General features: G+C 37.5%; 2 protein-coding genes across 3 annotated transcripts; both read left to right on the top strand.

Annotated features, from left to right (window-relative positions):
* Positions 1-479: 479 nt before the first annotated feature.
* LOC116142450 (UPF0481 protein At3g47200-like) lies at positions 480-1860 on the top strand. Of its 2 annotated transcripts, XM_031427873.1 has the most exons (2): positions 480-1328; positions 1475-1620. In XM_031427873.1, the coding sequence occupies exons 1-2, from the start codon at positions 506-508 to the stop codon at positions 1507-1509; spliced, it is 858 nt and encodes a 285-aa protein (XP_031283733.1). In that variant the 5' UTR covers positions 480-505; the 3' UTR covers positions 1510-1620. The 2 variants fall into 2 exon arrangements, with proteins under 2 accessions (XP_031283733.1, XP_031283732.1); XM_031427872.1 differs by having other exon boundaries at positions 480-1860.
* Positions 1861-4553: 2693 nt separating this feature from the next.
* Positions 4554-6364, top strand: LOC116142416 (UPF0481 protein At3g47200-like). The gene is made up of 2 exons (XM_031427832.1): positions 4554-4685; positions 5255-6364. Exons 1-2 carry the CDS (start codon positions 4554-4556, stop codon positions 6362-6364), a joined length of 1242 nt encoding a protein of 413 aa, XP_031283692.1.
* Positions 6365-14506: the final 8142 nt, after the last annotated feature.

Consider the following 14506-nt stretch of genomic DNA (forward strand, 5'->3'; position numbering starts at 1 on the left):
AATTGAGTTTATTGTTGGGAAACAAAGTACTTCAGGAAAATTAACCAGCTTTTAATTAATTACCCAGATATAGATAACTAAAATTGAGAAGACGTTAAAATTTCGAAATCCCATAATAACATGTAAAAAAAAATGTAAAGCTTATTAAGTCTGCTATAAACTGTTATTATGTTGTTCATGAATCATGATCTTAAAATTCTTGATCGATATAATTATATATGCTATGAAGTACTAGTTTCAGAATATAATTGTATAATGATGTGTCCAGGTTAAGCTTTACGTTACAGAAAATATACCTCGTAAATTATAAACTACAGAATATTGAATTTTGTTTTACTATATATGTCTTCCATTTAGAATTTTGTAAGTAATATTATGGTCTCAATTATATGATATTTATAGTCAAAATCTCTTCTGTTATTGTACATTTTTTTAGTAACTCTCCTCTTTTTTAACTTAGATACAAAATCATCTTGTGAGAATTCTGGTCCGGAAAGAAAAAGAAATGGTGCTGACACTAACAGATCTAGACAATAAGTTATTCGAGCTGATACCCTTCACCTCCCCCTCGAGTTGTTGCATCTACAGAGTTCCGGAGCGTTTACGTCACATAAATGAAAGAGCTTACACGCCTCAGGTAGTCTCCATTGGCCCTTTTCACCATGGCAAAGAACACTTAAAATTTATGGAAGAAGAAAAACAGAGATACCTGAAAGAGTTTCTCGCGCGAACGAATATAAACTTGGGGGAGCTTGCTAACTTAATTACAGTCGATACAGAAGACAAAATACGAAGCTGTTATTCTGAAGCAATCCGAATGGATCGCCAAAAATTTGTTGAAATTATCCTGGTGGACTCCATCTTCATCATCGAAGTCTTGTTAAGGAACACCTACCCTACACTTCGAAATGAGAAACAAGATCATATTTTTAAGCAACCATATTTGCTACAGGACATTTGGTACGACATGTGGTTGCTTGAGAATCAACTTCCATTCTTTATTCTAGATGAATTTCTTAACCTAAACGAAGTTGCTGAAAAGATCCCAGTTGAGAATGATTATCCAACAGTCATCTATCTTACTTACAAATTCTTCGAGGATTTAGAGGCAGTAAACGGAAAATTACAGAAGTTGATTGATTGTAAGAAAGAAGTGAAACATTTCACTGATTTTCTAAGAATTTGTCATCTGCCATCTTATCTGCCATCGGACCCGCCGGGAGAAAAGAAGGTTATAACTGCGCCAAGCGTGACACAACTTCATCAAGCTGGAGTCAGGTTCGAATTGAGCGAAAGCAAGGAGTCATTCGACATAAAATTCGAAAAAGGTACATTGAAAATTCCACAACTTAAGCTACAGCTTGAAACTGAATCGTTGTTTCGAAATATGATTGCGTTTGAACAACGGCATTGCCCTGATAATTATATAAATGATTATGTTTTTATCATTCATCACCTTGTGAATACGCCCAAGGATGTGGAACTACTTGTCCAGAAGCAAATTATTGAGAATTGGCTGCCGGATAAAGAGGGAGTATCAACTCTTATAAATAACCTTTCAAGAGGGACTACTCTCAATCCCCATAACTTCTATTTTTCAAAGCTTTGTAAAGATTTGAAAGAGTATCGTGAGACAAGGTGCAACATGTGGAGGGCGAATCTGAAACAGAATTATTTTAACACTCCATGGGCTAGCATTTCGGTCATTGGTGCCATTTTCCTGATTTTGCTCACAGTTTTACAAGCCGTGTTTTCTGTTATCCAAGTGGAGTCTCAATCAAACAACTGCTGATTCTTGACTCGTCATCAATACCCTTTTTATTTTTTTGTTATCCTGTTTTAGTTTTTGTTTATTTTATCGTAGCACTGTTAAATTTGTTTTGTAATTTTACTGATACTTGAATCAAGTTTTTTTCATTTTTGCCAGTTAAATCTTTTTTTGTTTTTTTTACAAGTCAAATACTCATTCTAAGGGAAAAAAAAAATGCACTAGTGTAAACCTTTTGCCTAAGGAAAAAAAAAATTTGTAAACCTTTTGCGTTAAGGAAAAATCAGATTAGAAGAGGATATTGATGCATTTAGCCTATAAATGCACTAGCGTAAAGGAATTTGAAATTCAGAATAATGCAATCAAATTAATTTATTCTTCTTCAATCTTTCAGTTTGGAGAAAAGGAGAAAGACACACCGGGTAGAGGGAGAAAAGAAAAGATATAAAGAAGAGAAAGAAGAATAAAGAGTGTAAAGCTTTGAGCTGAAATTAGAACAGAGGATGAGAGTAAGAGAGAGAGAGAACGAGAAAAATCTAGAAACAAAATTTCAGGTGTATTTTATTATTTTCACTAACTGACAGAATGTAAAGTGCTTCTTACTTATACAAAAAGCTGAAGTCAAGTTGGGAGTAACTAACTGAGCTGGAATAATTGACTGTATAGTCAAAGGTTGGTCAACTATCAGTCTTACTAACATCCTCCCTTAAAGTGGACATCCATCACTTTGACTACCTTACTAACATCCTCCCGTAAAATGGACCTCCATACAGACTCTGTTTTCTATGACAAACCAACCTCAGCAACTCCAGACAATATCGCCAAATGGATCTCCATACAGATTACTTATGTATTTGAAAACTTAATATTACGGGAAGATTAAACTTTTAGAAGCTTCAGACCTGAACACTAGCAGTAGCAACCCTGAGCTAAACTTCACACCTGAGCAAGACTTCAAATTTGAGCTAAACTTCACATCTAAGCAGGACTTCAAATCACCACCTAGAGCTTCAGACCTGAATAACAGCAGTAGCAAACCTGAGCTAAACTTCACACCTGAGCAGGACTTCAAAGCTGAGCTAAACTTCAGTAACATTAGATACGAACATTCAACACCGTCAAATGAACTTACCATCACCAGGAGCTTGCACCATAAGTTTACCTCTTAGACGTTCAAACCTGGTCACTGACAGTGCTTTGGTAAAAATGTCAGCCTTTTGGTGTTCAGTAGGAACATATTGAATCTTCAGTTTATTAGCAGCTACTTACTTTCTTACATAATGAGCATCCAGCTCAATATGTTTAGTTATGGAGTGAAAAATAGGGTTGGATGCAAGAGAACCTGCACTCTGATTATCACACCAGATGATTGGAATTTCAGACAAGTTTAACCCAATTTCAAAAAACAGACTTCTAAATCAAGCCAACTCAGTTGAGCCCTGAGCAAGTGCTCTATATTCTGCTTCAGTGGATGACAGAGAGACAACTTTTTCCTTTCTAAAGCTCCATTGAAGTAGATTTGGTCCAAGAAACAAGCAACAACCACTTGTTGACCTCCTGTCCTAAAGACTACTGTTCCAATCAACATTAGTGTAACATTCCATTTTAAATATATTGATTTTGCTAAACTGAAGGCCATAATTCACAGTACCTTTGATATACCTTAGGAGCCTCTTACAAGCCCGCCAATGTAGTCGAGTAGGGGCCCTAAAAAACTGACTTAGCTTATTCACAGAGTAAGCTATGTCAAGCCTGGTCAGAGTTAGATATTGAAGAGCACCAATTGTGCTCCTATACATTGCTAGATTATCATGTACCTTACTATCTTCAAAGGTCAACTTTGTCCCAACAGACATTGGTGTGGGACAGGATTTAGAGTCCATCATTCTAGTTTTGACAAGCAAACCTTTTGCATATTTGGCCTAATTCATGTGGAGACCTACTTCATCTCGAGTGACTTCAAATCCCAAAAAGTACTTTAATGAACCTAGGATTTTGAGAGCAAACTGTTGATGTAACTTGTCAACAGTTTCCTTTATCAAAGTAGATAAACAAACTAGAATCTACAATGGAATTAACAAAACCCCAACTCAAGAATGCCTTTTTTAGCTTATCGAACCAGGCTCTAGGGGCTTGTTTAAGGCCATAGAGAGCTTTGTTTAACTTGCACACATGATGAGGATATTGATCACTCACAAAACCTTTAGGTTGAATCGTATGCACTGTTTTAGTTAACTCACCATTTAAAAAGGCATTATTCACATCCACTTGTTGGATATCCCTATCAAATTGAACTACTAAGCTTATGATAGCTCTAATGGTGGGAGATTTCACTACAAGGCTAAAGGTTTCCATGTAATCTATGCTAGGGATTTGTTGAAAACCTTTGGCCACCAATCGGGCCTTAAACCTCTGAATTGAGCTATCTGAATTGTGTTTCACTTTAAAAACCCATTTACAACCTACTAGATGCATATCTGGAGTAATAGGAACCAAATGCCAAGTTTGGTTAGAAAGCAAAGCATCAAACTCAGCTTGCATAACAGCTTCCAGGATGGATGTGTGAGAGCTTCTAATGTGGTTGCTGGTTCAATGGTGTTAAGGGTAGATGGAGTGACCAAAACAGAATTATGAACCTTGGCTTTAGCTCGTGTAATCATTGGATGTATGTTTGAAGGATAAGGTGAGGGGGAATCAACAGATATGTCCAACATAAGAGGGACAGTGTCATACGATTGTGCAGTGGATAGAGGAGAAAGTCTAGCAATGTTGTGTCTAGATGAAGATGACACTACTAAATGATCCTGATCATGTGAAGATAAAGACAGAGAAGGATTCTTGGAATTTTGGAAAGGCATCTGATCAGATGCTGAAGAACAAGGAAAGGATTGACATTGAGAAGAATGAGAATTACATTGTGAGTTGACTGAAGCAGAGCAAGGAATGTGCCAAACATTAAGTGTTTGATCAGAATCTATCAAGATTGTAGGAGGTTAGGCAGACTGAGAAGAATAAGCTGTAGAAGGTGACAATGTGCTTAAAAAAGGAAAGGTAGATTCATTAAACTTAGCACTTTGACAGACATACAACTTACCATTAGAATCTAGACATTGATACCCTTTATGATGTAAACTAAAACCAACAAATGTGCACTGAGCAGTATGAAAATTAAATTTATGCAGACTATATGGTCTCAAGAATGGAGACACTGCCTAGCCAAAGACTTTAATAATAGAGTAATTTGGAGGTTTGTGAAATAAAACCTGAAAAGGGGATTGATGGGACAGAATAGGAGAAGGTAATTTGTTTGTTAAGTAAGCAGCAGTATGGAAAGCAAACCACCAATATTTGAGAGGCATGTCAGCTTGAGCAAGTAAGGTGAGTCCCTATTCAACTAATTGCCTATGTTTTCTCTTAACTCTCTCATTTTGTTGATGAGTGTGTGGACAAGATGCCTAAACACTATACCATGCTCATTAAGGGAAGGAACTAGGCGAAAGAAACCAGGCGAAAGAAACCAATATTGATGCAAGACTAAAGCCACGAAAATCTTTGAAAGCAAAGTTAGAGGAGCTGCCACCATTGCCCCGTTCCTCAAACTGTTATATCTATAGAGTTCCACAGCGTCTATGCCAAGAAAATGAAAAAGCTTATGCACCTCAAGTAGTCTCCATCGACCCTCTTCACCATGGGAAACAACACTTAAAATCGATGGAAAAAGAAAAACAGAGGTACCTGAAAGAGTTCCTTGAACGGACTGGTGCAAAATTGGAGGATCTGCTCAACTTAATCACAGAAAAGGAACAACAATTGCGTAGCTGTTATGCTGAAGAAATAGAATTTGATCGTGAGGAATTTGTGGAAATGATCTTGGTGGATGCAATGTTCATCATTGAAGTGTTATTGAGGTCTCAGTTCCGAGATTTACAAAACCAAGAAGACCATATATTTGAAAAGCCATTTTTTATACAAGATATATGGTACGAAATATGGTTGCTTGAGAATCAGATTCCATTTTTCATTCTTCAGGATATTTTTAACCTGGAGACTATCTCTGAATTAGTGAAGAATTGGAAACCAATCATCGAGCTTACATACGAATTTTTCAAGAGTTTAGAAGCAGTAAATGGCAAATTAAAGAAGTTCGAGAACAATAACGTGGAAGTGAAACATTTCACTGACTTTATAAGAACTTGTCATCCACCATTAGTTAAATCGGCTCCACGTCCAAAGAAAAGAAAAGTTGTAACTGCACCAAGTGTGATCCAACTCAACCAAGCTGGAGCGAAGTTCAAAAAGAGCGAAAGCAACGAGTCATTTGATATAACATTCACAAAGGGGAATTTGGAAATTCCACAGCTAAAACTTCATCTTGAAACTGAATCTTTGTTTCGGAATTTGATTGCTTTTGAACAACATCATTACGTGGATAATTATATTAACAATTATGTTTTTATCATCAATCATCTTTGCAATACTTCGAAGGATGTTGAACTGCTTGTTCAAGAAAAGATTATTGAAAATTGGTTGCCGGATAAAAAGTGTAGGTTTTTCAGAGTTCAATTAGCTAAGAGAAAGAAGGGTTTTCGTGCATGAGAGAGCTAAAACAATGAGAGTGTAAAAAATACTTTTCAAAAGACTGTGTTTTCATTCACAAAACAGAGAGATATATGGACATACTGCATCACTATTACAACAACTTTTCAGTAAGAATAATCTTTAAATATAATACAGTCTAAACTACTCTTAACTAACACAAATTGCAGTGAGATATTCTGGCCTTAATCATCGGCTGTCTTCACCTAAAACATCACACATTACATTTCCAAATTAGACAAAAACTGCACTTGATAGACAACCCCTTTTTTAGCTCAAATCTAGTGCCAACAATTCAAACTAATTTGCAAAATAGTTTCCAGCAAAATATCATTTACTTTAACACTCCTCCTTGATATTTTTGCTGGAAACTCCAAATTTGAATCTTAATTCTTCAAACTTGGATCAGTCACAGGATTTGGTCATTATATTAGCCACTTGCTCTTCTCCCTTGCAATGAATCAGCTTTACCTTACCATTTTGCTCTGCCTCTCTTACTACATGATATTTGATTCTGATGTGCTTTGTGCGACCATGGAGAATTGGATTCTTGGACATAGCAATTGCCGATCGGTTGTCACAATACAACACATTACCTTGAGTCTGTTCAAGCCTTAAGTCCTTTAGAATTTTTCTCAACCAAACCAATTGGTTGACTGCAACAACAGCAGCAACACACTCATCTTCTGCAGTTAATTGTGCTACAACTTCTTGCTTTTTTGAATTCTAGTTTATGGCACCTGCATTCAAGAAAAAAACATATCCAGAGGTACTTTTCATATCATCCAAGGAGCCACCCCAATCACTGTCGGTGAAACCATATAAGCTAAGATTTTCAGCTTCCTTGAACCAAATTCCCAGGTCTGGACATCCTCTAATATACTTGAGGACTCTTTTAGCTGCTTGCAAATGCAACTCACTTGGTTCATTCATGAACCTAGAGAGTAAGCTTGCTGCATACATAATGTCTGACCTTGTTGCAATCAAGTACAACAAGCACCCAACTATGCTTCTATACTTAGTTTCTGCAACCTTAGTAGCTCCATCATTTTTGCACAGCTTTAGATATTGCATCAGAGGTGTGTTAACAGGTTTGCAATTCTCTATTGAAATTTTTTTGAGAAGTTCATTAGCATACTTCTTTTGGGAGATAAATATGACATTAGGAGATTGCCACACTTCCATTCCCAAAAAGAAACTTATCTCACCTAATTCCGTCATCTCAAATTCCTTGTGCAACTCATTTTTGAAATCCTACAGCCATGTAGAATTGGTTCCAGTCACCAGGAGATCATCAACATACAAGGATACAAATATTCTTTCATCATCAATCTCTCTAACATATAGGGTGTGCTCATTTGGACTTCTTTCAAATCCCAAACTTATCAAGAATTTATTAGTTCTGCCGTACCAGGCCCTAGGGGCTTGTTTTAGGCCATAAAGAGCCTTCCTAAAGAGACACACTTCATCCTTTTGCCCTTCAACCTTATACCCTTCAGGTTGCTCCACAAATACCTCTTTATTAAGCCACCCATTTAGGAAGGTAGACTTCACATCCATTTGGAAAATTTTCCACTTGAAATGGGCTACAATTGCAAGTAGAATTCTGATGGTGTCATGCCTTGTAACTGGTGCAAAAGTGTCAGAGAAATCCACCCCAAACTGCTGTGCATAACCCTTCACTACAAGCCTTGCTTTCTATATGTTAACTGAACCATCTGGATTCAGTTTCTTCTTATAAATCCACTTCACCTACATGATTTTTCTTCCAGCAGGTCCATTTACCAGGTCCCAGGTTGCATTCTTCTCAATCATGTCAAGTTCTTCTTCCATTGATGGCCTTCACTCCTTAACTTTGGCTGCTTCAGCATAACCAGTTGGTTCCATCAAAACCAAGTTATATCTCTCATAAATTTCTGCCAAAGTTCTAGTTCCCCTAACTGGAGAATCTGCTTCAGAATCAAAACTAAAATTTGAAACATCCTGACTATTTGTTAAGTCTCCTCCTTGCTCCAGCATCTTTTTCATCTCAAATTCGTTTCTGTCCCAGTGCCACAACCCTTCTTCATCTATTTCACGTCTCGGTTAACCAGGAATTTCTTGGTCTTAGGATTGTAAATCCTATATGCTTTGGACAAGCTGCTGTATCCAACAAAAATTCCAGTTTCAGCTTTCTCATCCAGCTTACTCCTCTTGTTGGTTGGAATATGAGCATAACAGATGCTTCCAAAAACTTTGAGGTGGTTGATGCTTGCCTTTACTCCATACCAAGCCTCAAATGGTGTTTTTTTGTCAAGAGCTTTAGTTGGCAGCCTGTTGAGTAAGTAGACTGCTGTATTTACAGCTTCTGCCAAAAAAATTTAGGAAGTTTTTTTTTCTCAAACAGCATACACCTTGCCATCTCCATTATAGTTCTATTTTTTCTTTCACTCACACCATTTTGCTGTGGTGTGTAAGGAGTGCTTAACTGGTGCTTTATTTTGGATCCTAGACAAAGTTCTTGCAACTGATTTGAGGTATACTCTGAACCATTATCACTCCGGATGGTCTTCAAACTCAAACCAGTTTCTTTCTCCACCATTTGCTTAAACTTCATAAACATTGCAGCCACCTCTCCTTTTTGTTTCAGAAAGTAAACCCAGAACAACCTAGTGAAATCATCTATAAACAGAAGAAAATACCTGCTGCCATTTAGAGAAGGCACCTGCATGGGACCACACATATCTGTGTGTATAAGTTGAAGCTTTTCAGCAGCTCTCCAGGCTTGATTTGCTAGAAATAGTTGTCTACTGAATTTCCCCATTTGGCAGACTTAACATACCCCTTCTTTCTCCTCAATTTCGGGCATGCTTTGAACAAGGTCTCTCCTCCTCATTTTCTTAAGACCTGTGTAATGAAAATGTCCAAGTCTTTTGTGCCAAATTTCAGTTTCAACAAGTTTGGCAGACAAGGCTTGTGAAGCTGAGTTTTTCCATTCAATTGGAAAACTTTTCCCTAGCATTCTCACATTCATCAACTCATTGCCTAAATTATCTACTACAATGCAAGACATGTTTTGAAAATGCAAAGAGTAGTTCTTTTCTAGCATTTGACCCATACTCAGCAAACTTTAATTAATTTCAGGTACATAAAGGACATTTGAAATACATTTAGTACCTGATGGAGTTGGGACAATAACATTACCTCTTCCCTTGACTTCCACAAATTCTCTATTGCCAATCTTGACTTTGGAATGGAAAAGCTTATCTATACTCACAAAGCTTGACAGATTTGGGGTCATATGGTTTGTACAACCACTGTCAATCAGCCATACATCATCACACATCTTCTGGTTTGTGCATGAGGCCTTGAAAAGCTATTCAGTTTCTGGACTTGGTTGCTGGACCTCTACCACTGCAGCCTGCTGCTCCTATTGATTCCCTTTGTTTTTACACACTTTTTCTATGTGTCCAAACTGTTTGCATGACCTGCATTGTATGCCAGGTCTGAACCAACACTTATATTCTGGATGGTTCTTCTTTTTGCAGTGCAAACATGGAGGATATGGTCTTAGTCCACCACGTTTTCCTCCTTGATTGTTGCTCTTCTCTTTTCCCTTCTTCTCACCACCATATTTCTTGTCTTCCCTTCCATGTACTCTTCCTTTCTGACTTGCAAACATGGCTGCCTCAGTTGAGTCTTCTAGCCTTAGTTGCCCTCTTTGTTCCTAGGCTTGAAGTGAATGAACCAGCTCAGCCAAGCTGATTTGGGACAGATCTTTAGAGTCTTCTAGGGACTAAATTTTTGCCTCAAACCTTTCAGGTAAGCTGACCAGGACCTTCTTCACTACCCTCTAGTTGGTTAGTTCTTCCCGTAATAGTTTAATTTTATTCACCACAGCCATAAGTCTGTCCACATATTCCTTGACAGATTCAGCCTCCTGCATCTTGAGTGCTTCAAATTCTCTTCTCAAGTTTAGAACTTGCATATTGTGTGTCTGACTACTCCCTCCAAACTCCTCCTTGAGGGTGTCCCAAGCTTATTTAGGGGTCTCATGATAAGAGCTTGAATGTTTATATTTTTTTAGTGATTTAATTGCTAATTTATGGAAAAATGTGTTTAAAGTGTGGAATTTGAATTAATTCTTTCATAAATACCTTTTACGGGATCACGGGTGTATTTTGAGTATTTTCAGGTTCAAACCGATATTTGAAGGAAAAAGAATGATGTTGATGGAATTCGTGACGAGTAGGAACAAACGGTGCAAGAATCGGAGTTGAAACGAGAAAGTTGTGATGCGTCGAAATTACACCGTAAAATCTGGAAATCCTTCAAGATGAGCATGCTTCGATGTTTTGATCATAACTTGAGCTGTGGTAATCGGAATTTGATGATTCTGGTGGTGTTGGAAATCTTATTCAAAGAGATAAAATATTTGTGTTGATGACTTTACCAAATTCTGAAGATTACGGATGCCTTGGACAGAAAGAACGATCACCGCAGCGACCATTATTACCGCCGCGGTGATGGGTCACGGGTGTGTGTTAATTCATTACCCTAATCCGAACCTGAATGGGCGAAGTTTTCTAATCTTTTTCCTAAGCACGATCAGAACCCTAGGGAGATAAAAGAGGGTCTTTAAGAAGTTAAAAGGAGATTGGAAGGAGGAGAAAGGACGGCTACTACTTTGGAGATCGGAATTCTTGCGATTCTCGATCACAAATTAGAGAAGTTTTTCTATTTTTCTTTCTTGAACTTATGTTTTTTAATACAATGGTTTTTTTTATTACTGTAATTATGAACTAAATCTCTTTTCTAGGGCTAAAGATGTAGCCCAATTTATGAATATGTGTTGATTTAATTTGTTGTTAATTCTTATTAAGCATTTAATTCTAAGTTTTATTATTGTGCATAATGCTTTCAATTCTTAAGGATCCGAGAGTTGAATGATATCATGGGTTGGGTTGAGATCGAGAGATGAAACCTGATTTGTCTAAGGTAATAAAACCATAGATTGAGCGAACGCTAAAGATAGGTTACCGCGATCTGTGAGGCTCTGGTAAATTCCATAGAACTTAATGATCTCTTAGCTTCTAAATTCAACTTAGAGATATTTTGGGTTGTTGCTTAAGGGTTAATTTGCTAATTGTTCGAGAGAAAGTTAGTGGAATATTAGGGAGTTTGGTCTTTAGAATATGCTTAATTAGGTTAACAATAATTGTCAATGCATAGGATTAAATTGATGTGAAATCTGTGCCCTAGGTTTAGTCATATTGATCTTTATATCAAAGTGTTTCTAAAATTCTGCATTTATTTGGTTTTTAGTTTGTTTACTTTTTCTTGAAATTCATTCTTAAAATTTAGTTTAATCAAATAGCAATAAAATAGATTAGTTTGGTACTTGGTAGGTAGTTCTCTTGGGATTCGACACTCGTTTACTCGAGCTTTATTACTTGCACGATTTCGTACACTTGTGAATAGCCTGTCATCTCACAAGCCAAGATCCTAGAGAAGACTTGATATGTTACGGCTTAGTGCATACAAAACAATGCTTTTGGAGCCTCGGCTGCCTCTTCTTCATGGATTCTCATCTGGTTCAGCGTCAGGTTTGGTCCTAGCTGGGGAACTTGCTTCTCCTCCTCCACATATTGCCACAAACCATGGCCTCTCAAGTATGTTTTCATCTTGACAGCCCAAACATGGTACTGATCACCATTGAAAACTGGAGCAGAACTTGATGCCATGAGGAAGCTTCTCTTACGGTGGTATTCTGGTCTTAAAAGATCAAGGAGGCTCTGATACCAATTGTAGGTTTTTCAGAGTTCAATTAGCTAAGAGAAAGAAGGGTTTTCGTGCATGAGAGAGCTAAAACAATGACTGTGTAAAAAATACTTTTCAAAAGACTGTGTTTTCATTCACAAAACAGAGAGATATATGGACATACTGCATCACTGTTATAATGACTTTTTAGTGAGAATAATCTTTAAATATAATACAGTCTATACTACTCTTAACTAACACAAATTGCATTGAGATATTCTGGCCTTAATCACCGACTGTCTTCACTTAAAACATCACCCATTACATTTCCAAATTAGACAAAAACTGCACTTGATAGACAACCCCTTTTTTAGCTCAAATCTGGAGCCAACAATTCAAACTAATTTGCAAAATAGTTTCTAGCAAAATATCATTTACTTTAACAAAAAGTTGTAACTGCACCAAGTGTGATCCAACTCAACCAAGCTAGAGCGAAGTTCAAAAAGAGCGAAAGCAACGAGTCCTTTGATATAACATTCACAAAGGGGACTTTGGAAATTCCGCAACTAAAACTTCAGCTTGAAACTGAATCTTTGTTTCGGAATTTGATTGCTTTTGAACAACGTCATTACATGGATAATTATATTAACGATTATGTTTTTATCATCAATCATCTTTGCAATACTCCGAAAGATGTTGAATTGCTTGTTCGAGAAAAGATTATTGAAAATTGGTTGCCAGATAAAAAGGGGCATCAACTCTTTTAAATAAACTCTCAAAAGGGACAATTTTGGATTATGAGAAATTTTATTTTCTTAGTCTTTGTGAAGATTTGGAAGACTACTGTGAGAAAAGGTACAACATATGGAGGGCAACTCTGATACAAAATTATTTCAACACTCCATGCTCTATCCTTTCGGTAATTGTTGCTATTTTTCTGATTTTACTTACAATTGTACAAGCCATTTTTTCTGTTATCCAAGTGGTGTCTCAACCACACAGTAGCTCTTGAATGCTATGTTGATGGTCGATTTTGACACCAACTATTCGCACGTGCAAAGTGCTAAGCGGACTTAGAAATTACACGTGAACTAGAAAATGAAATAAATAAAAAGGAGATGATTTTAAAAGTGGTTCGGATACTCAAAGTGAATCCTACGTCCACTGTCTTTTTATTTATGAAAGATTACAATCAAGTTGTATGTAGCAATCAAAGAGAACAGAAATACAGAGAGGAAGAGAGAGTGTTTTATCATAATTAGAATCCTGAAAAATAAGAGGGGAGCTCTCTATTTATAGTAAGAGGTTTCTAGGCAACAATTATGGGTCTGCCAGCGGGTAGGTGCCGTACAATTCCTACCCTACTTCCCATTGGTCGGTTGCATAGAAGATATCCTTAAATCGCACAAGGCTTGGATAGGTGGGTGACTCCCAACCACTCACTCGCCAGACCTTTACTTGCCAAGCTGATAACAACCTTACTCCTTCTGTCCTTAGATGACGTGACATGCCTAGATGGCACAATACCTTCCTGAACTCTAATTGGTCCTCGCTGACGTAAAGCCTGCATCAGCCCTGATTTTTTAGGCATAATAGAAGCCCCCCAGTTCTTAAGGTTAAAGGCTTGAACTTTGAGAACTTTATGATTATACTATGATTTGACTTATCCCGAGAATCCCTTGCTCGAGCCGCAAGTGGAGAATGGCTGAAATAACACGAAGTTTAGATTTTACTCGACCAGCGAACTGAATGGAGGTCGCAATGTGGGCTTGGCGAACTTCACAAGTGACTTGAGATGATCGTCCCCTAAAGGTTCAGCGACTTGGGGTCGGATCCTGCTCAGTGCTATACCAACGTGCTTCGAACTTTGCCCATCACTCTCGACTTGAAAACACTTAGAATACTTTTACCGAAAATTGGAGGTCACTTTGCTTCGACCTCAATACACGGAGAAGAGTGTTTCATTCGAACGACCTCTTCAGATGTTGTCTATTGTGCTTGACAGCTGGCTTGGTCAATAAAGTAAGATTTATCTGACAAACGTGTCTTTGCGCAATAAATGTCAACCATGAGCATTAAATACAAGCCATACTAAAACGACATTCTCTTTTAAAGCATTAAATGCAGATGAGGGTGCATTTAATGCGGTGAAGATAACCATGCCGATGTTGGGTGTCTCCAATGGAGGGAAACATTGATTGATCTTCACGAAGCGTGAAGGTCACTCTTCGCGAGAATTGGCGACACGTGGTCGTATCCAACGGCTAGGAATGCGTCCTGCCCAAACATCGCTTGCAAAGAAACCAAACGTCGCCTCTTTCCCTATAAAACCCTAAGCCCATTTCATGATTTTCATAGAACTCGAATCTTCAGAGAGAAAAACAGAGTTTTTTGCACTCAAAA

This window comes from Pistacia vera, unplaced genomic scaffold, assembly GCF_008641045.1.
Source record: "Pistacia vera cultivar Batoury unplaced genomic scaffold, PisVer_v2 Contig408, whole genome shotgun sequence".
In the NCBI taxonomy this organism is placed as follows: domain Eukaryota; kingdom Viridiplantae; phylum Streptophyta; class Magnoliopsida; order Sapindales; family Anacardiaceae; genus Pistacia; species Pistacia vera.